The 20,429-nt window shown below is 39.4% G+C and overlaps 1 protein-coding gene across 1 annotated transcript in view; it reads right to left on the reverse strand.

Moving 5' to 3' along the window:
- Nucleotides 1–20,429, reverse strand: part of KCNQ3 (potassium voltage-gated channel subfamily Q member 3) — a gene marked incomplete at both ends in the record, with an annotated part of 192,550 nt that overhangs the window by 17,335 nt on the left and 154,786 nt on the right. Inside the window, 8 exons of the mRNA XM_084283129.1 lie at nucleotides 3,479–3,505; nucleotides 5,226–5,320; nucleotides 6,687–6,782; nucleotides 7,418–7,528; nucleotides 8,933–9,088; nucleotides 11,027–11,199; nucleotides 13,016–13,142; nucleotides 14,975–15,065. Coding sequence (XP_084139255.1) covers nucleotides 3,479–3,505; nucleotides 5,226–5,320; nucleotides 6,687–6,782; nucleotides 7,418–7,528; nucleotides 8,933–9,088; nucleotides 11,027–11,199; nucleotides 13,016–13,142; nucleotides 14,975–15,065 — 876 coding nt within the window. The remainder of the gene's footprint in view (nucleotides 1–3,478; nucleotides 3,506–5,225; nucleotides 5,321–6,686; nucleotides 6,783–7,417; nucleotides 7,529–8,932; nucleotides 9,089–11,026; nucleotides 11,200–13,015; nucleotides 13,143–14,974; nucleotides 15,066–20,429) is intronic.

The following is a 20,429-nucleotide window of genomic DNA, read 5'->3' on the forward strand; positions in this document are numbered from 1 at the left end:
GTTCTGCCACTTAAAGATCTCAAAACATCTTTCCAAAGACAGAGATGTTATTTATCTTGTAGACATAAGGAAACAGGGATCAATGACTTTTCTGCAACCACGTAATAATGCATCTAGGAATAAACATGTTCTCCTGATGTCTAGTTCTATGTATGGGAAATGCTCTGTGCAGAAATTAAATACCTGATTAGGAACAAGGCCCTAGGAGAAAGTTTAAAATCCTTCACTAAAGTGTCTGTTTATACAAATGATTCAAAATTCATACATTAGTCCAAATCATTGCTAATAGCTGGTAACTGTGCTGAAAAATCAAGGCCACAATTCCAAACGCAGATGTAAAAACTTGGTTCAATGTAAACAACATGTCCATCCTGTAAAGGCCTACCCTAAATGTTGGGAAACATAGGTCAGGCACCCAAATATTTGCTGAATGAGAGCACTCTAGCAGATATGAACATTCATGTATTTTTTCATAAATCTTCCTTCTTGGGAAGTAAACGAATACATACAGAAGTGCAACAGCACAGGAGTTTTCAGACCAAGTGGGAACAGGAGGTCCTCCTTTCTCTCCAGGTACAATTACTACCTGTAGTAATTCCATGTGCTCATAGTTTAAGGCATTGATCAAGGATTTAAAAAAACTGTGGCAACTGTAGCACGAAGTCAGCAGACTCCCCACCAGTAAGCAGTGAAAAGCACAGCCCCAGTTCCTCCTGGTTTGGGAGCCTGTATAAGGACACCTAGTGAAAGCGCTGTTCTTAACAGAGCAGCATGATATATACCACGTCCCTTCACTGCTTACATGATCCACCCTACTGTCTGAGTCAACGTGCTCTTCATCAAGTCTCACTTCTTCACAGTTTTAGTTTCAAGTAAGCTTCAGTAAAGCTATGGGCTGTTGCCAAACTTTCATTGGCTTTCTGCTACCACAAGTCCTTTCTCAAGGCCTTGCTTTGGGTTGCAACTTTTGAAATGGACTCTTCCGCACTGTTGTCTTCCCTGTGTTTCTTCCAAATGGTCTAAGAACATGGAGTTGCATCTCCCTGACAGTTTGTCATCCTGCTTAGAGGAGAGGTCCTCAAAGGATATGTCATAGAGCTGGCTATGTGGGGTTCCTAAAGAGCTACAGAATAGAAAACGATGCTCAGAGCACTATCCATCCTCAAAGTTTCACACAGCCTCATTTTTATTAACTAGCTATGTTTTAACTCTTCTGGGAAAGATTTGGACCAATTCTTCTTTCTCTGTTATCAAACACTGTTCAGAAAATGAACTTTATTACCACACCTTGTCCATTAAGTACTCCACTGATGCAAGATCTTGGAGACAGAGTGCACTGATGGGCTGCTCTCTCCACTAGGACCACATTTCCTTATTGACCTTTTATTCCAGTCCAGCCTCCAATACAAACTTCAGTGGAATACAAGTAATACTTTCCACACTAAATCACTGTAGGAAGAAGACTTTATTTATTTATTTATTTATTTATTTAATTACATGGTCTGTAAATAAGAGCTTTATGAGAGATGGGAGGTGGGACTGTCAAAATAACCAGATTTTAGGGCTCAGTCCTATGTCTACTCAAGTCCATGGATGCTCCCACAAGTACCACCATTTGCTAGTTTACCTGGAGAGCTTTCAATCCCTTTTAGTGAATGATTATTTCCATTAAAAAAGTCTTGCTAAAGCTCCAGTGCAGGATTAATGATGGTTTTGCTGAAGGTCATTACTTATATAACAACATAAAAGCAATGCATAAAGTGATAGAATGAGGGGCCCTGGGATTACAGTTTTAAAGATTCTGTGCTGAGAGTCATAATTTTCATGTTTTAATCCACTGCATTGGTGTTAAATGTCTTCCACTAACATGAAAGTTAGAGCAACTCAGAAGCTACTTCATGAACTGTTCTGTCACTGCAGGTGCAGGAATTTTCTAGAAGGGCTGTGATTGACAGCAAACTTCAGTAATCATTCAGTTACACCATTTTAATCTGCTCTTGCATCTGAGTCAGAGCATGGGTTGGCTCAAAGTATAAAGTTACATACTTAAAAGGATTTCACGTCCTAAAACCTCTCCTAGATATTAAAGGCCAACACTGGAAATGCCTAAAATCTCCAGACTTCTGCATTAATGAAGCTGCGTTTTCTCAAGTCTGCCTAGCCTGGGCAGTGTCATGAGTATGTAATACTTAAGATTCAAAAGGATCCAGAAACTAAGAAGCTCCATCCAGGTAGTTTTTGAAGAGGAAAAGGTTAGCCCATGATGATGGTGACAGGATTATTGGGAAGCCATCCCTTTCCCAATAATTAATGCCTACAGCACTTGTTGAATTGTAAGGAAAACTGGGTTTCTCTGCTCTGTTAAAGGAGATTTGTACCCTCATCATTCATAGGAGAACACCAAATATGAACCTGTTTTTTTTCAGCTTCCTTTGTTGAAGCTATGCTTTGTTATATAAAAAGTTTAAATAAATTCTTAAAAATATATTTAAAAAATATAATAACTTTTCATCAGGTCTGGGACTGAAACCCAAGCCTCTTCTCTGGCAGTTTACAAAGTCTACTACAATTCTTGTTTTTCTCCTCTGTGTTTTAAATGGGGATGGAAATGGAAATAGTGTCATCATGACTCTTTGTGGAACTATATATCCTTTAATATCTATTGACTTTCATTGTGGGTGATCCATTGCTAGTAGTTTAGCATTTAAGTCCTTCAGGATCTTGACCTAAAAAAGTTGAAATATTTGATGTGCATTTGAATCTGTAACTTAGCTGGAGGGTTATGAAAACTTCATTTCCAAATATATTTGAGACCTTGCAGGTTCTTTCACGGTGACTGCCCTGTTGTAGTGTTCAGTGACTGATCAGTATTAGGACTGGTGATTCTTTCATTCTCTTTGCTCATGAATTCCCCAAAGTTACTGGGAACTTCCCCATCTATTTAAGCGGAGGTGGGAACAAGCCGTCAGTCTCAATGTAGCCTTTTTAGTACTGTCAGAGAGCTTGACTATCCTGCTGATCCATCTTAGCCTTCTATCTTACCATTTATCATCAAGAAATATGTGAATGTGGTGAAATAACACAGAGCTGATCCCTTACACCACAACATTGCTCTGCACAGAAGCACACATGAAGCAGAACTTTAAATTCACACCAGAACAACCTGGATGCTAATCCCTAGCTCTATAGCATGGACCAGGAGAAATCTATATAGACCATGATTAATCATAATGAACAATAAAGCTGTTTACAGACAATCAGCAAGCAACACTTTGCATTTGTACAATTAGCATTTTAGCTGTGCTGTTAAATTGGAAAAAAAGCAAGCAATTAGAAAATGGATTGGTTAATCATTTTTAATGACTATCTGTGGTGTTAGTAGCATGTTTTGGTTAACAGCTCATAAATCCACAAAGAACCATTTAACATTCCCCAATAACTGTATTAAAACAAGGCTATAATAATGACAGCTACATACCTGGCAGTACCATCCAATTGCTCTTTCCTTTTATACAAGAGCAGAAGCATGACAAGAAAGCAAGGGGAGAAGAATTACATAATAAATTCAGCAGATTCTTTTTATAGAAATTGTTAATCTATTGCTAATCACTTATACTTTTTCTGTTCTGTGACCATTACTGACAGCAAAAATAAAAGTCCTGACACTTCATTGTAAAGTACCCATAAAGCAAAGAAAGTGAAATAGCTTCTTGAAACTAATCTGTGCTTCATTAGAATGGCAATCCAGTCTTTCATGAGAACTCAGCTCCCTTGCCCTCTCTCCCAGGACCTTATTTGCAAAACACCTATTAAATTTCAGGTTGCATTTGAATCACAGAAGAACCTACATACAATGAACAAGCTTGAAATCACAGTAATGAGTCTAGATGCCAGGTGAACCTGAAAATTACTCTCTGAGCAAAACCTGAGGTCAAGAAACCCTCTAGAAATCAGTCTATAGTAGATAATGTGGGAATAGATACAGAGTGAGGAGGGATAACAAAAAGAAATGTACTGAGCCTTAATTAAACACTTGTTTTTTCTTAGAGATTTCCTTTGTGACCAATGTGAGATTAGTCCTAAAGAAACATTTAGATAAAACAAAGAAAGGGATAATATTTGTGATTTTCCTTTTGTGAAGGCAGAAGCCTGAAAAGTTTCTTCAAGTCAGTTTTGAACAACAGCTGGTGCTGCAGTATTAGCTCAGTGAATACAGCTTACCTGTGCTCAGATCTCTCACCTGAGCAGTGGTTTAAGAGCACCTTTTTTTAAGAATGAGAGATATAACAGCAAGCCCAGAGGGAAAGTCTAAAACATATATTTAGTTTGTTAATGCCCATCATTAGCAGCTGACAGTCTATAGCTAAAAGTTTTGGCTTTCATAGGGCCAGTTTTAACTCTTAATACCTCAAAGTGAGGAAGGGGCCTGTTTGACAGGCCAGAAAAGTGAGGATCAGACAGATCCATCCATTAGTATGTGAACATAGATTAAGTATGCATGTTTGATGCATGCAATGCTTTCACTGAACTCTGGAGTGGTGATTAAAATTAGGATTAAAAAAAAAAAATAGGACTCTTGACTATCCAGAAAAGTTTTATTGTTTACTGTCAATGAATGGCTTCAGTGGGAGACAGCTTTAGACATTCTCTGGCTGTCCTCCATTGAATTATACCTGTAAGTAATTGGTATCGTCAAAAGGCAAGGATTTAATAAGCACTGATTTTTTTCTTGTGGCATGGCCACCTCCATGGCAACATAATTCTCGGTCTGGTTGAATTGGAGGGGAAATAATTTTCACTATAACCCATATGTTAAAATACAGAACTGCATCCTAGAGGGTGTGAGTACAGGTGCCTGTGAAACCCAGGACTTAACCTTTCTTGGGATCAAAATTATGGAGGAAGAAATTGAGATATCCAGGTCAATAAACTCCAAAGTCTTACAAAATAAAGCTGACTGTGAGGCAACCATGTCCTTTGTTTAGCCTCATGAGAGGCTAAACACCAAGGGAGATATCCATGTGCTCCCACTACATCCCACTAAGGGAATGGAGAAGAAATAGATCCAGAAACCAAAAGTGTGTTTTTCGCTCTCAAAGAGGAATACATTAACTGGCAACTCTCTGATACGTACAAAAGCCTCATTATATACAAAAATTCCATGTTTCCTGTCATGACTAATACTTCACAGAAAATGGTGATGGAGAGGTGGACAGTGCACTTACCTAAAAAATGGAAATGATACAATTGACTCATAAAACCTCCAGGTAGCAACTAGATCAATCCTGTTGGGGTTAGTAGCATAGTATCTCCAGGCAGCCTGGAGACAGCAAGGGAGAGACAATAATTAGTATTAGGTAAAAAAATTCCTCAGACTGAAAACAGCCATATTGTTTCAAAGAATGTAATGATTCACCCGAGTTACTATCTGGAAATTAATTACTAATCAGCCATACCAAATGAGTGTCACTATATGGCAAAATTATTAACACGGGTTTATTATCTGGGAAGCCTCCTAAAGGAAACAGGACATGAGGGAGAATCACCAAGACAAACAACAGAGCATACCTGACTAAACTGACTTCTCTTGTAACCCTAAACACTGCTATATGTGTCCAGTGTTTCCAGAAGTGCTTAAGCTAATTTACTATCTAATGTAACATTAAAGGAAATTTTGTTGAGCAACTTACTACTTCGGCACTTAGCTTCATCCAAAATTCTCTAAGCACAAAACTACAAATATTGTGGCTAAATTAACTAGCTGCTAAGTGGATATACTTTAATTTAGAAGGTGGATTCCATTCACTACTCATTCTTATAGTCTCTTCTGTTTTCTAAGCAGCGTTTTTAATGAAAACTGTGTAATATGCCATTTGACCTTTTTCTCCTGAGTACTGGTTTGATCCTAAGCAGTCCTGAGCGTCATCACTTCACTCTGATATTACAAGAAGTTTCTCTCTCCTTCTATGAAAATGCTACCATTTGCTTCACTGCCCTCACAGTGTGCTCCACACCTACACTGAGCAACTTCTGTCAAATTCATCAGCCCCCAGATGAATCATTTTATGCTTGAATTTTTGAACTCATAGCAAAGGCCAGAACAAAAGTCCAAGTGAGCTAAGAAGGCTCTTTCCATTGATTCATTTGTTCTTCCAATAATGTAATGGAAGATCCAACAGAATGTTTCAGCTTTTACAAACCACGCATGCTATTTATGTAATTTGCCTTGATTGAACCAGTCACTGTCTATTGTGTTACTTCCATTGATGTTTTCACATCAATAACAGCATAACTTTGTTTGCACATAAAACACTCTCTCGAAGGAACTGGCAAAACCTGGATTTTGCAAAGAATTTTTTTAACAGCTTGTTTTCTGTGATTTTGTGGCATTGACAGAGAAGATGGTTGTTTTCCAGAAACTAGCAGATGAGTGCCTTTCTTCTAAAGACACCTTTCTTCTAAAAGATATTCTGGCAGTTGAAAGATTCCTCAAAAACTGCAAGGACCACTGGATTGTCTAACTCAATGCAAAAAAAAAAAACAAAAACAACTGACTCCTTTACAGATACTTGTCGACTCCAGCTATGTGAAATGAGAATTTGGGTGGGGGAAAGGGATAGTCCTTGTTACATGATGCAACAGTCTTCATAACCAACATCTTTTCAATGAGAGAAGTGGCTGCAAACCTGAATGAGTTCAGCTGCTGGCTTTCTTCTTTTCTCAAAATGTTTTTGACGATGTTGTTCCTGGACCTTCAGTGCCAGCCCTGATCCCAGAATGCCCTGAAAGCATAGAGTGATGCAAGATTTTAGGCATTTCTTACTCAGGAAAAGTGTAGGGAGGAAGGAGGGGGAATATATGAGATTAATTGTTCTGCAGAGATGCATGGGTTAAAGAACGATCACTGCTCATCTACTCAGATGTAGATCTCTAGCTTGTAAATATTTAGAGCTAGGTAATATGGTCCCAACACTAATTATGAAATCAGTGGGCCTCAAATCCTTTAAAAAATTGTCTTGTGTGGCTATGTCAATACCAGTAAACTAACCTGGGCCAGGATACAGGCTTGTGAACTATCCTGTAATCACCCAGACTGTTCACTTGCTGGATTGATTTTGTCCTTTGCCAGCTAGCACTGTCTCAGAGAAAGCCCACACATTCAGGGAGTATCAGGGTGACATGTTATTCCCAATAGTCTGTATGCGAAGTTGGGAAGAAGGTTGTTTGATAGCAGTGTGCTACTTGCCACCAGAAAGCAGAGCATGAATCAGTTATTTACTAACATAGACCAGCTCAAGTGTCTGAGTCCTCCTTTAAAAGGAATTTTATTTTAACTAGCAGTTTTGATCACTTCACCTTCTTTTTGCAAGCACACAGCTCTGGGCTGTGGCTAAGAGGGTACGAGGAAGGTACTTACTGCAGGAAGAGCAAAGAAAGACACTCCAATGAGAGAGAACGTAGCTGCAATCAGCCGGCCCTCCCATGTCTTGGGGGTCTTGTCACCATACCCAATCGTAGCAAGGGTGATCTGTGGGCAAAATGACCAGGCCTTCCCATAAGTAAAACAAAGCCAACAAATTGTCTTTAAACATCACCATCAAACCTGTGTAACTCACTTAGCTCTACGGGTGTTCACACACAACTTCTTAAAACGGGATCTTTATGATGGACCAGCCAATTTTTTTCATGGTATCCTAGTCCAGAGGCACTGCACCTGGGAGAATGGATTTAGTTTTAAATCAGCTGCCTCTCTAGGATACATTTGCTGAAAGGGAACTGATGTGGCACAAACAGTGAGCCCACTGTCAATGCACAGTTAGGAATAGGACTTTTCTATTAACATTTTGCAGAACTTTAACAACCAGTCAGAGCTACCTCTTTTGAAGCCCCAGTCCCTACAAAGCAAATATGATTTTCTACGAACTTATTCCTTTCTTATACATGTGCTAATCCTTGTTTTTCAGCCACGTACATTTTCTTACCACTAACACTTTACCTGAAATTCCTACTAGACAAGGATATGAAAATATCCAACTGTTCTGTGCATCACCTTTTTGGTTAATGATGGAAAGGGGGGGGAAACAAAACAAACCCACAACTTGCCACTTATAAGTGAAGTGCATTAAATAATAATAATAAAAAAATGTTGAATCTTAGTCACAAAATGATACAGACAACTTCCATAACTATTGGTAGAAAAGAAATATAAATTCTATACACCAGGTGGCAGGAATCTTATGTGATCACATAAGCAGAGGCGCAAACCAATACTCCACTCTTCATGAGAAGCAACAAGAACAGATGTATTAAGGGTCCCTCTTGCTCAGTATCCTACCCCCCATGGAAATCCCTCACATATTCTTGAGAAATGCATATAAGACATAAACAAAGTGTTGATTATCCTTCACAGAGACATCTTTCTACCTTTCCATGCTTGAATCCAGAGAACCCCTCTGTGGAAGGGTCTTGTTGTCTCTTTATAGACCTAACTTCCATGAATATCTACCTACAGTGGCCAAACCTATGCTGTGGTTTGCTAGACCTACAAAACAATCCTTTGGCCAGATCTGCTTTAGCTGTTTGCTGAAGGATGTAGCTCTCACAAGCAGGATACTGCTGTTTTGAAAACCAGGTCTCCCATTGGGATAAGCTCTGCCAGTGCAGTTATACTTATAGAGACCCTCCTCCTCTGAGAAGCCAGGAACACAGACTGATTTCTGAAGAGGCTTTAAGCACTTAAGAGCCTTTGTCTGACTGAATATCAACAGGGATATCAATTCTAACAATTGGCTTTAGGGGTATCCTTACTATTGGTAATGTTATACCAAAAACATTCACCCAAATTCAGCAGCACTTACACTGTGGCCCCTAACATCATCTCTGATTATATACAAAGTTTTTAAGATCATAAAGTATTTTTGGAGTCACTTACCAGTCCCCACCACAATGCATCTGCGTAGGTTTCAAACTCTTCCTTCATCTCCACACCATTAGCGTCTTTTTCAGGCACATCTTTTTCAACCAGATAAACAAGAAACGAGGATAAGATGAGCGTCAGGAACCCGATGTACCAAGCGGTGATGAGTTCCTGCAAATGAAACAGATGGACAATGGAGGGGCTGAAAACAGACTCAGTACCCCTAACTGGCAGAGTAAACGTCAGAAGAGGAAAGAAGCACTGGAGATAGCAGCAGAGCTGTCACTGCTGGCTTGGTCACAGTCCATGATCACCTTGGCTCAGCACTTACTGGCAAAGTTGCAGTTCTGCGTAAAGCTGGGTTAAAAGTTTAGCTGCACTATGACACAGGCCTCTGTCCCTGACCTTGAATCTTCTTTGATTTTAACAGTCATGCCCATTCCTACTGCCCCCAGGCTGGATTTGTCTTGTCTGGCAAATCAACAGTTCTGCCCAAGTTCCACCTTCAGAGTGCCAAGGCTGTAGAATGCAGTTCCTTCTCTTTAGGCATATTAAAGCAGATTTCAAGGTATGTTTTCAGCCTGGAATGATGCAATAAAAACACACCTTTAAAAATGTTGGTGTTAAAACAAAACCTGACCTTGTTTTGGAGGGACTGACTACAGTGGAGTGTGTGGCTAATCTCATTAAGGTGGGAGACTCAGTGAACCAAATTACAATCCCAGAAATGTCTGAAACAGAGCAGAAAGTGTTCACAAGCAGCTAAAAATCAATATTCCACTTTCTTTCACCTTCTGAGAATGGCTCTTACCAAAGAAAGTGTTGTAGCTGAGAATTTCATAATTGAGTCTTGAGATAAGTCAACTTCTTTTCTGATTTCTGCTGTGCTACCACAAAATGTAATTTGTTGTCTATCCTTGTTATCAAAATTGTTTCTTTACTGTCTTCCAGTGAAGCAAATTTCTCTCAACCTTTTCTTATCTCTCTCATTCAGCTGAGACCCAAAGGGTAGTGATGGGGAATAAACGAGGAACAATTGAAAAAAATCTCACACTGTGAAGCCTTAAACATTTCTAGACAATGTCTTTGGCATGTATATTTCTTCTATGATCTCAGTTTCCTGAGAAACATTTTTGACATAAGTGTTTATGTGCCACCTGCCTTGTAGCAAGTTTGTACAGGGAAGAAACAGAAGTTGGTTTGAAATGAAGCAGGGTATCCCTATCAGCCACTACAAAGACGCAAAGCCTAATTATGCTGTGCCAGCTGGCATTTTAATTTAAACAAAACAAGCCAAAAAAAAAAAAGAAAACAAAAAACAAAACAAAACAAAACAAAAAAGAAACCTAAAATGTCAGGAATGTCATTCATGGATACAAAAAAAAATAAAATAAAATAAAAAAAAATGTAAGTAGCACAGATTATATGCAGTTTTTCTACACCCAGTGCAGATGAGAAATCTCATCTACAGGATTTTTATGCAGATAGTTTTTAACTTGTAATAGTGTTTGGTGAAAATGCAAGATCACAATGTATCTGTCGGGTGTGAGACAGAATGTCTGACTATAGCATCAAGTTAGACTGAGGAAAGATGATTTTAGAAATCCTGTCTGTCTGGATTCACACTGTGTGCATCTTTGTATTGTCTGACCCATGTTTCCAGAGAAATTATACCAGTAGCTCCTTCTGAAACCACATTTCTGCTAGCCAGCCTCTTTCCAACCTTCTGGAGTCCTGCTCCATCTGTTGATCAGGCAAGCCTGTGAAGCCACTAAAAATATGTTGCAACTACAGAGGCGTTTCTGCCAAAGATTTCAATATACTTTACCATTAAAAGGATGTCCTTCCTCTTATTCTGTGTCATGACAAAATTCCTGTTGTAATGAGCATGGGAGTGAACACTCAGTTTTGTCACTTCCCAACACCACTATTGAGTAGAGGAAGATAGAAATGGTTCATAGAACAGAAGAGGGAATAAAGCTGAAAAGGTGAAACAAAAGCTTGTGCTAGAAATAATCCTAAGGAATTGCTGCACCTGTGCTTCCCCTCTCTTCCACTTTAAAATCTCTCCCCCAAGACACAGGTAAGTCCTTCAAGCTCCTCACTTACTTTGCTATGTGCACAAATGGCCGATCCCAAAAGTTTCCATGTGCCACCCCGCCTGTCCATTCGGAGCATCCTTAAGATCTGAAGGAAGCGAAGGCTTCTGAGAGATGTGGCCAGAACATTGCCCTGGTTCCCAACAGCAACCACTGGCACTGAAGCAATCAGCACAAAGATATCTGCAAGGTGAAAAGAACAACAAAGCCTGCCAATAAAAGTGGCCCCATCACCCACTTCTTAATCCCAGCTGGTTGTGCTGTAAATTTCCCTAGGTGAATCTTAAAGCTGCCTCAAAATGCCTCCTCATGCCAATTAAACAGATATCTGCACCTGCAGCAGTCAGAGTCATGCACAAAACCCACCAGAGAGCCTTGTAATCTATTTACAGATCAATGAACTGGACTTGAGACACTGGCTGAGCTAGCTTAGGGATGCACGGAAACAGTGTTGTAATGCTGACAGGAAAAAAATAAATCTTATGTCCCTCTGGAAGGCCATAGTGAACACAGATTTATAGGTCAGCAGACAAGAAATTCAGTTTTTGATGGTGCATCTAGTATTCTCTTGGCTGAGTTTTCCTATTAAAATCTTTGTAAGCACTCACAATGCCGATTCACTGATCAAATGAAGAGGTCTGAAATGCAAATCACATTGATTCTTGTTGGTGGTTGTTGTTGCTGTTGTTTTTTTTTTTTTTTTTTTCCCTTTCCTTTTTTCCCCTTGTTTCCTCCCAATTTTTGATCTTACACATGTACAAGTAAAAAGTGGTATCAAAAGACTTCAAACGTTCTCTAGGCACTCATTCTTTAAATTGTCTTCATATTTTATTTCCAGCCAAAAAAGTGGCACCAGATGGATTTCAGATTTATTCACTTTCAATTACTCTCAAAACAAACTTGTGCCAATAACAAAAAGAAGAGATGACATTAATAAATCCAGTGGGGTCTATTCTTTTCTTTACTCAGATCTCAATGCAGATTCATTCTCAGAGTGAGATGGCACTTTTATTAAGAAGGCACGAGGTAATGTCAATCCCACTTGCTCACACAAGCTCTGCTGCTCTCACAATGCTCTTAGAAATATAAGTATTTATACAAAAGGTGCCATTTTTATGCACCACCCATTTCAAGCTATCACAGATGCACAAAGAAAATTTGTTCCAATTTTCTCTATCATCTAGACCTATAAGATGAACAAAAGGGAAAGGGTAAGAGGGTGGCATGTATTTGTATAACTGCAGCACCACAGGTCCTGAGAGTGCTATGTGATGCACAAATAGCAACCAATAAGTTAGTTGGCCCAAACAGCATCCAAAAAAAAAAAAAAAAAAAGGGACAGAGTCCTGGAAAAAAATGAATGAATGTGGGTGTGCATGACTGCATGACAGGTGCTCAGGGCAGGGTGAGATCCTGAATATTGGCTAGTTGGTTTGTGGACCCAATGGGGAGTTTTAGGAGATTAAAAGGTGAATAATGAGTAGTTTTATGGATAGCTGTATGTGGTGCCTTCCAAGCTTGAAGGATAACATGGGGAAAATCACAAAGAAACATTTTTGCAAATGTAGACCAATATTACAAAGGTAAAACACAAAAAGCGAGTATGAAAGGGGGCTGGAGAAGATGGCACAGATCTGACGGGCGTTAAAACTAAAGGCAGATAATGTATATTTTGGGACGAACTTAAGAAAAAAGCTGTTGGGCTCAGGACAAGGAACATGGATTTGAAGGGTAGAAGTATCCATTTGCTCACATTGGCCTGCCACCCAAGAGTCTCTTGAATGGATTGTTATTGTCAGGTACTTCAAACAAGCACTCCATGCTGGACACAGTTCCTAGCACAAAGGGCTGGGGTGATTTCAGTGCTTTTTTATTTATTATTATTATTATTATTATTATTATTATTATTGACATTCACCAGTTCCTGGACACCCTCCCAACCTGGCTCTGAAGTAGAAGGACATAATGAGGAAAACAACAGTAGAGGGTGTATGCCTACCCAGCATGCACAGAGGCTTTCTGGCAAATTTGAGTCTTCCCCTCCATCCTTTGTAGCGACAGCAACACCCAGCAGCCCAGATTCTTAAGGCAAACTCTGCTCCAAAGATGAAAATGGCAAACGTTTCCTGTATTAAAGATGCAAATGAGATCATTATACAACAATTTTGCAGTAACCCTAGACACATGGAGATAGCTGAAGCAAGAAGAGGAGGTGCAAGTGTTGAGAGAGAGAGAGGAAGGAAGAAAGTAGGAAAGAGAATATAGATTGATGAGGGTCAAGACAAAGTGGAACATAGCTTTACAGCCTGATAAATTATCTGTGTAAAGGACGTGCCTCTGCTGTTGGGTAAATGTTGAAGTGCATACCCTGCCCTGACAGAAGGACCATTACTTCAAAAAAAACTACCAACCAACCAAATGAAATAAAAACAAACAAACAAAAACAAACAAAAAACCTTCCAATTCCCTATAAAATAAGAACACATGTGACTGCAAAGCTCCCTGTGCACTGCACACCTACACCCAGTTACCCACCAGCTGCTCCCTCATGCAGCTATGGGTAGAGAGATAGGGACAGGAGCAAGTGTATTCACATGGTCATATTTAAGGAAATAATAAAGGTATATATAAGACAAATTTAAGGCATATATTACCCCTTTAAGTTTATCATGCACAGAAAAATAGGATTTTCTTATGGGCTGCTTTAGGGATGGGGATATTTTCAACTCTTTTAAGTGTCAGGAGAAACTGGGAATGAGAGAACTTCTCTGAGGTGCTCTGTGGAGATGGCCCAAGGGCATTGTTTGTGCCTCTGAATAGCTGACAAGGCAGAAAGGGGGATTTTCCCTAATACTCATACCCACAGTTGTTGAGTGCTTCTGAAAAATCACTGAAAGCCATGTGAAAGCAGGCAGAGGAGAAGAAAAATTGTTTCAGGCTTTCTCAAATGTGAAAAGTTAGGTCAGAGCAGGGTAAGAGGGACCAAGAGCAAGATTCACATACACTAGGGGATGAAGGTGTTTTCATACAGGTACTTTTTGAGAAGGAACATGCAAGTGGAAATCACCCTCTAAGCCTCTTGGTGTTTAATTCTTATCTACACCTACATGTCTCTGGGGTACAAGGGGAAATAGAAACTGAGATCCCAGAACTACTGCTGCTGGGCAGTTCACCTAGGGATGCTTTTCTACAAGACCAGGCTAAGTGAGGCAGACTGCTCTCAATTTCATGATATCTATGGGACCAGAGGAAGTTTGTTAAGGTAATTTTTATAAAATGATTAATATGTCATTTTTATACTTAGTGGGCTTTTCCTATTTTTTTCTCCTTTTGCCAAGTGGGAGGCATATAAAAATGATGTTGACTGTGGATTCCAGCATTTATAAAATAAGCACACTGGAAACTCAAGAGAAAGGAATAAATTTTCTTCAAATCCATTTTCTCTCTTTCATGGATACTAAACAGAGACACTGCTGGCAACAATTTCAGTTATGCTACTATCAGGCATGAGTTCAAGTCCAATGCTGACAAACTCCTCTAAAGAGATGCTGTGATTTACAGAATATTATAGAATAAATCAAAATTATTGAGAGATCCTCCCAATTTTTATTTATTTATTTATTTTTCAAAAATGCTTAGTTCTGGCCTGGTCAATGGGAAACTTTTTGGTCCTTCAGTGACAGAACTGTTGGGTACCTGCTGAAAATTCATTATTTAAAAGTTTTGGGCTTGTGTTTTTCCTCCTGCCTTTCTTCATTTTTACTCATTCGGTGTAAACTGTACCCTTATATATTCTCTGTACCCTTAAATATTCTGTAGTATATAAGGCTACAGTCTCTGCCCCAGGACCAATGGAAGACATTTTACTGCATGCAGACCAATTTTTCATCACTGCTGAAGGAACAGATTTGCACTGAAGGACATTAGCAGGGTGATGCACTGGCCACAGACTACTTACCAACAAGAGGAGCCAGTCTCCTGAAACAGTTTCATATTCCTTGAAAGTTGTCAGGACAGCTAAGATCAAACACCCCAAAACAATCAGAAACCTGGAGTGAAAAAAAGAAGAAATCAGGGCATTGTTATTGCTCTGTATTTGCATGGGACATTTTGCCTACAAAGTCCTAGATAAAGGTCTTCAGGAGGTGACTCCTTCACCTTGCGTGAGCAGTGGGGTGAGCTCTCATGAAGATCAAAGGGAACTTGGAAGTCATGGCAAAATCATGAGAAGTTCCTAAATCAGAATAGCCCCCCCAAAACACACATGAATTAACTCTGTTGCATTCTTCACAAAGAAAATAGATAATATTGCATTCTAGGACAGGATTATATGATATGTAATACTCAGGAGGTCTATTCCAAGCTGATGTGCTGTGTGCTTCATAAAATAGCACTGCAGTTACAGAGAAATAAATCTACTTGGCACATGCTGAGACCTGAGAAACAGTAAATGCTTCAATAAAATGCAGCACTGGGACAAACCTTCCCTTGAAAATAACACTGCTTTTCTTTTTCCTTCTCTTTTTGCACTCCTTTTTATGTAGATGAAGAGATGAAAAGGCTTGAAAAAGAAACAATAGAGAGGGTAAAATTCTGCTCTCCAGTGAACCTAGTACGTGATAAATCACTGCCCTTGTGCTATTGTCTGTGAGGCCCTAGAACACAGAGATCTGTCAGAAAATTTAACTCCCACAGCTGGTAAATCCAATCTAGTCCAATCTAAAGTCACGTTGATCTGCTTTATAAAACTATTCCCAGGTTCAAGCTATTCAAAATCTTTTATACATAAAGGAGTAAGAAAAATCAAGGGAGTCTCGTAAGTGATTGCTGTGAAGTAGAGTGGGGGAAGCTCATAGTCTAGTACTTTATGTACCCAGATCATGGGCATTTGAACGTGTTCCAAAGCCCGATCCACAGGAACAGAGGGGCAGGTGGCCCTGGAAATATTTCAGAGCTTAGTGAATAAATTGGAAGGATGTCTCTGTAAAAGCTCTGGATCTTTGACTAGGAATCATCAAAGAAATGATAGGCATTAGGCATTGAAATCAGCCAAGGGGTGGAAAAACAAAAACAAAACAACAGCAAACAACTTGTTAAGACTTGAACTGTATTTAGTGTGTAATCCCTGTTCTGAAATTCAGCCTGATACCTAAAGTGTCATTTCATTTCTTGCTGAATAAATCCCTGCTTTCTTTCACTGGGTGAAATGTCCAGAGTCCATAATCTGGGGCTTGGAGCCAGAGGGAATGATGATGGTATGGAAAGAAGGCTCAGCTCAGAGATGCACATCCTCTAACCTGCCCTGGGGATTTGTTTCCTTTGTGTATGGGGAAACCTAGGGCTAAGAGATCATATCCTGACATTTTACAGAGTTTCTGCAGCTGGAACAGAAGGGGAGAGGCAAGCTCCAGGTATCTCTCCCTGCCTTTTGGGGAGGCATTTCCTCTAAACACCATTAATTAGTGCCTTCATGCAAGGAACGGGCAGCAGTGAAACACCTCACAGCAAACCCTGAAAGATTACATTGCTGCCACTTTCCTAGCCTTGAGCCTTGTTCAGCCTCAGGTTTCCTATGCCAGGATAATCACCTGGAAATTTTCAGATCAGCCATTTTGAGCAAGGTTAGAACAGATCTAAATGGATTTGCTTGTGGTAACTGATTCTGGATTTCTTTGACAAGTTTCACCTTCTCCCACTCACCAGCCATGCTCTAGAGCAAGGCTTATGTTTTTGGTAGAAAACAGTGCAGGATGTGTATTTTGCCATTAACCTACAGCAACACTCATGCCACAACCAAGGCTTTAACCAGTTAACTTAGCAATTCCGTGATCACACTTGCTTTGTCACACCATAACTTGCTGCCCTCATCTTGAAATTAATCAAGACCCACAAGCCAGATACCCTACACCTCCCTGAGCAAAATGGTGAGAACTCAACCAAAAAAATGTGATTCCTTCAATCAGCTATAAATCAGATATGATTTGCCAAATTACAGCTATTACAGTGGCACCATCACTGATTCTCCCTTTGAAAGCTTGAGCTTGAGCTACATGATGCTTTCCATTACAGCCATTTCTTTACACCATGTGGAAATTCAGTCACCCATAAGCTCATAAGTATCACTTAAATGATTTAATGAAAGGCAAATAACACTGAAAACAGTCCAAGGAAATTACATCATCAGCTACTTAAGACATGAATTTATGGTATCATGAAACAGAACAGCACTGTAACATAAAGGTGATGTGCAGATTTTTGTCCAAAATCAAGACAGAAGATAATTCAGTAGTGAACCTGATCTAGTGGGTGGCATCACTGCCAATGGTTGGAACTAGATGATCTTTAATGTCTCTTCCAACCCAAACCATTCTGTGCTTCTATTCAATTAAATAATCTTCTGCCAAAAAATGCCTGCGGTTTTACCACTAGAGGGTATCGGTGCTCCATATACTAGACAGATCCTGCTCGTTCCTGTTTTACTTCCCCATGAAACAAACACATTGCAGGTGACGTTCAGGTGATCGCACCCCTGTATTTGATGTGCAAGAAAATGAATCTCGCAGTGGTGAAAAAGCTTGTTCTTGTTCACTAGAAGATAACAACAACAAACCACAAATATTGGCCTGAATGGGCCAGAGGCACTTCTTGCTTAATCACTCTGTGCAGCACAGCCCACGCTGCAGGTTCTGCTGTTCCAAGTGAGAGCCCACCTTCAAAAACAACAGATCGTGGAAGATAAAAAAGGAAAACGAGGGTGGGAGGGTGAGACTGGAGATCACAAGTCACCATGAGTGATTTCAAAGGTGAATCCCAGCAGGGGACATGGTTTAACCCCCCGTCTGTAAAAATTTTCTGAATGCAGCCCAGAAGTGTTCCTGCTGAGATGCAACTTCTGAGCAGGAACCACATTCCCCCCAAAACTCTCAGCCCACAAAGCCAAGATGCCGCTCCTTCCTGCAGTAATCTGGGGTGCAGTGATGAAAAGGCTGTGCTGGGACACGTAAATGTAATCCATCTTGGAAGCATTAGATATCTTCCTACCTCACTGCTTCCGAAGGATAAACACCCACTGCAAGTTAATCAAATCACATCTCAGCAGTCCTCATTTACCATCTGAAATGATGATCGTGTTCAGAGCACATTGTGAATTTTAATCTCCATTGATACTATGAAACCCATTGCTTCCCTGCAGCCTGTCCTGTTTCTTTCTGATATTGGTGTTTACAAAGTCCAGAACTATTCTTAAGACCTTTTTATGGAAGATGTTACATGGGCTTTTTTTTTTTTTTTTTTTTTTTTTTTTTTTTTTTACTCATGTTGATGGCCTAGTGATCAGAAAAACTCAGACTTGCTTGACCATCGCTGAGCCTATACAGTCCCATGGAAATAGGAAAATAGCTGAGTCTCTACTGTCTAATCTCATATTTTAGAGGCAACACCATGGGCCTAGTCATTGAATCTGACTGTAAAATCATAAGGGGCAAATCACAGCAAAAGAAACAGTGCTGAAATCACAGGGGATGTGCAGAGGAGAGGCTAACAGTGACCTGGGAAATCATTTGCCAGAAAGGGAATCTGAAATTTACAGTTATAATGAAACCATCCAAGAGACATATTGCACTAAGGGTTAGAAGAAATAAATGGGGTAAAAGTCAATGTTTAGCAATGAAAATTGAGTCCTATTAAACCTAAACTTTCTAATAACAGTGTTTCAGCAGGTGGCAGTCTACACCTCTAGATTGTAATTTAGATATGCTAAATGAGGGTCTTAATTTACTTCTTCAGATTTAAAATTAACCTTGCTATCATTTTACATATTTTTTCACAGACCATTAAATTATACCTATTTGCAGGATTATTCCTAAAATCTTGATTATTTTGTTGTATGTGTAAGTTATAGACCACCAAATGGCAGTGCTCTTTTGTCACTGTCACAACTAATGTGCTATTCTAGGTAATAAATGTTCTTGCTATTGGGAATCACATTTAACACTCATATTTTCAAATCATACTATTTTGAGTTATTAAAAAGAGTATTCCAAAAACAATACATATTTCTTCCAAGAAAGAACAAGTAATTTATGACCATGCTAGATCATTAAACTAATCCTTCTTGGATGAACATCACAGATTGTTTTGTTGATAGATTTTTATTTCTTTTAATGTTTCATATTCTTTGAATGTTTCTTCCATAACTGCTTTTATATGAAGTCAACATAATGCAGATCTGAGAACTTTTATATTTTCACCGTATATAGGTTCTTGTCATGTATCCTGTTCAGCATATCTTCCTTCAAATTTTAACAGATCACATAGTAATTTGCTTATAATTTATTCCAAAACTTAGCAGTTCTTTTGAAGCTGTCATGAGGACTAGAAACATCATAGGCAGGTCAAACAGTATTTGCATCTGCCATCATTTTAGCAATTTTTTGTCCTATGTGAAGATCCTTGCCATTACATCACAATCTGTCTGCAAGAATTTTCTTGAGTATATACTTACATGCAATATTAATTTGATTTTTTATAGCTCTTTGCTATTATACATGTTACTTAAGCTAACAGTTACATTGATGGAGTCTTGATCTTCTATAGTATCATCACCTACAGTGACATATATAATAGGACTATCTGTGGACATCAGCAATCAAATTCCTCAATCAGACTTACAATTAACAGAGAGAAACATATGCTTCTAATATACAACTCATCTTGTTTTGAAGTAGACAGTTCAAACTGGTCAGATGTACCTACAGAGACGATTTCTTCTCTAGATCTGTAAGAAAACCTTCTAGTGACTCATTCCTATGTGAGGGTGGTCAAACACTGGAAGAGGTGTCCTAGAGAGGTGGTTGATGCCCCATGCCTGTCCTCACTAATGTGCTTTAACTTTTGGTTAGCCCTGAAGAAGTCAGGCAGTTGGACTAAGATGGTCTCTGAAGGTCCTCTCCAACAGAACTATTCTATTCTATTCTATTCTATTCTATTCTATTCTATTCTATTCTATTCTATTCTATTCTATTCTATTCTATTCTATTCTATTCTATTCTGCTCTGCTCTGCTCTGCTCTGCTCTGCTCTGCTCTGCTCTGCTCTGCTCTGCTCTGCTCTGCTCCATTCTATTTTAATTCTTTCAGTACCTAATGCGGGCTTACAGAAAAGCTGGGGAGGGGCTCTTTATCAGGGAGTGTAGTGATAGGACAAGGCGTAATGACTTTAAACTAAAAGAAGGGAGATTTAGATTAGATATAAGGAAGAAATTATTTACACTAAGGGTGGTGAGGACCTGGAACATGTTGCTCAGAGAAGCTGTGAATGCCCCATCCCTGGAGGTGTTCAAGGCCAAGTTGAACAGGATTCTGGACAACCTGATCTAGTGGGTAGCAGCCCTGCCCATGGCAGGTGATCTTTAAG

The sequence above is a fragment of the Netta rufina genome (assembly GCF_964035555.1).
Source record: "Netta rufina genome assembly, chromosome: 2".
NCBI lineage: Eukaryota > Metazoa > Chordata > Aves > Anseriformes > Anatidae > Netta > Netta rufina.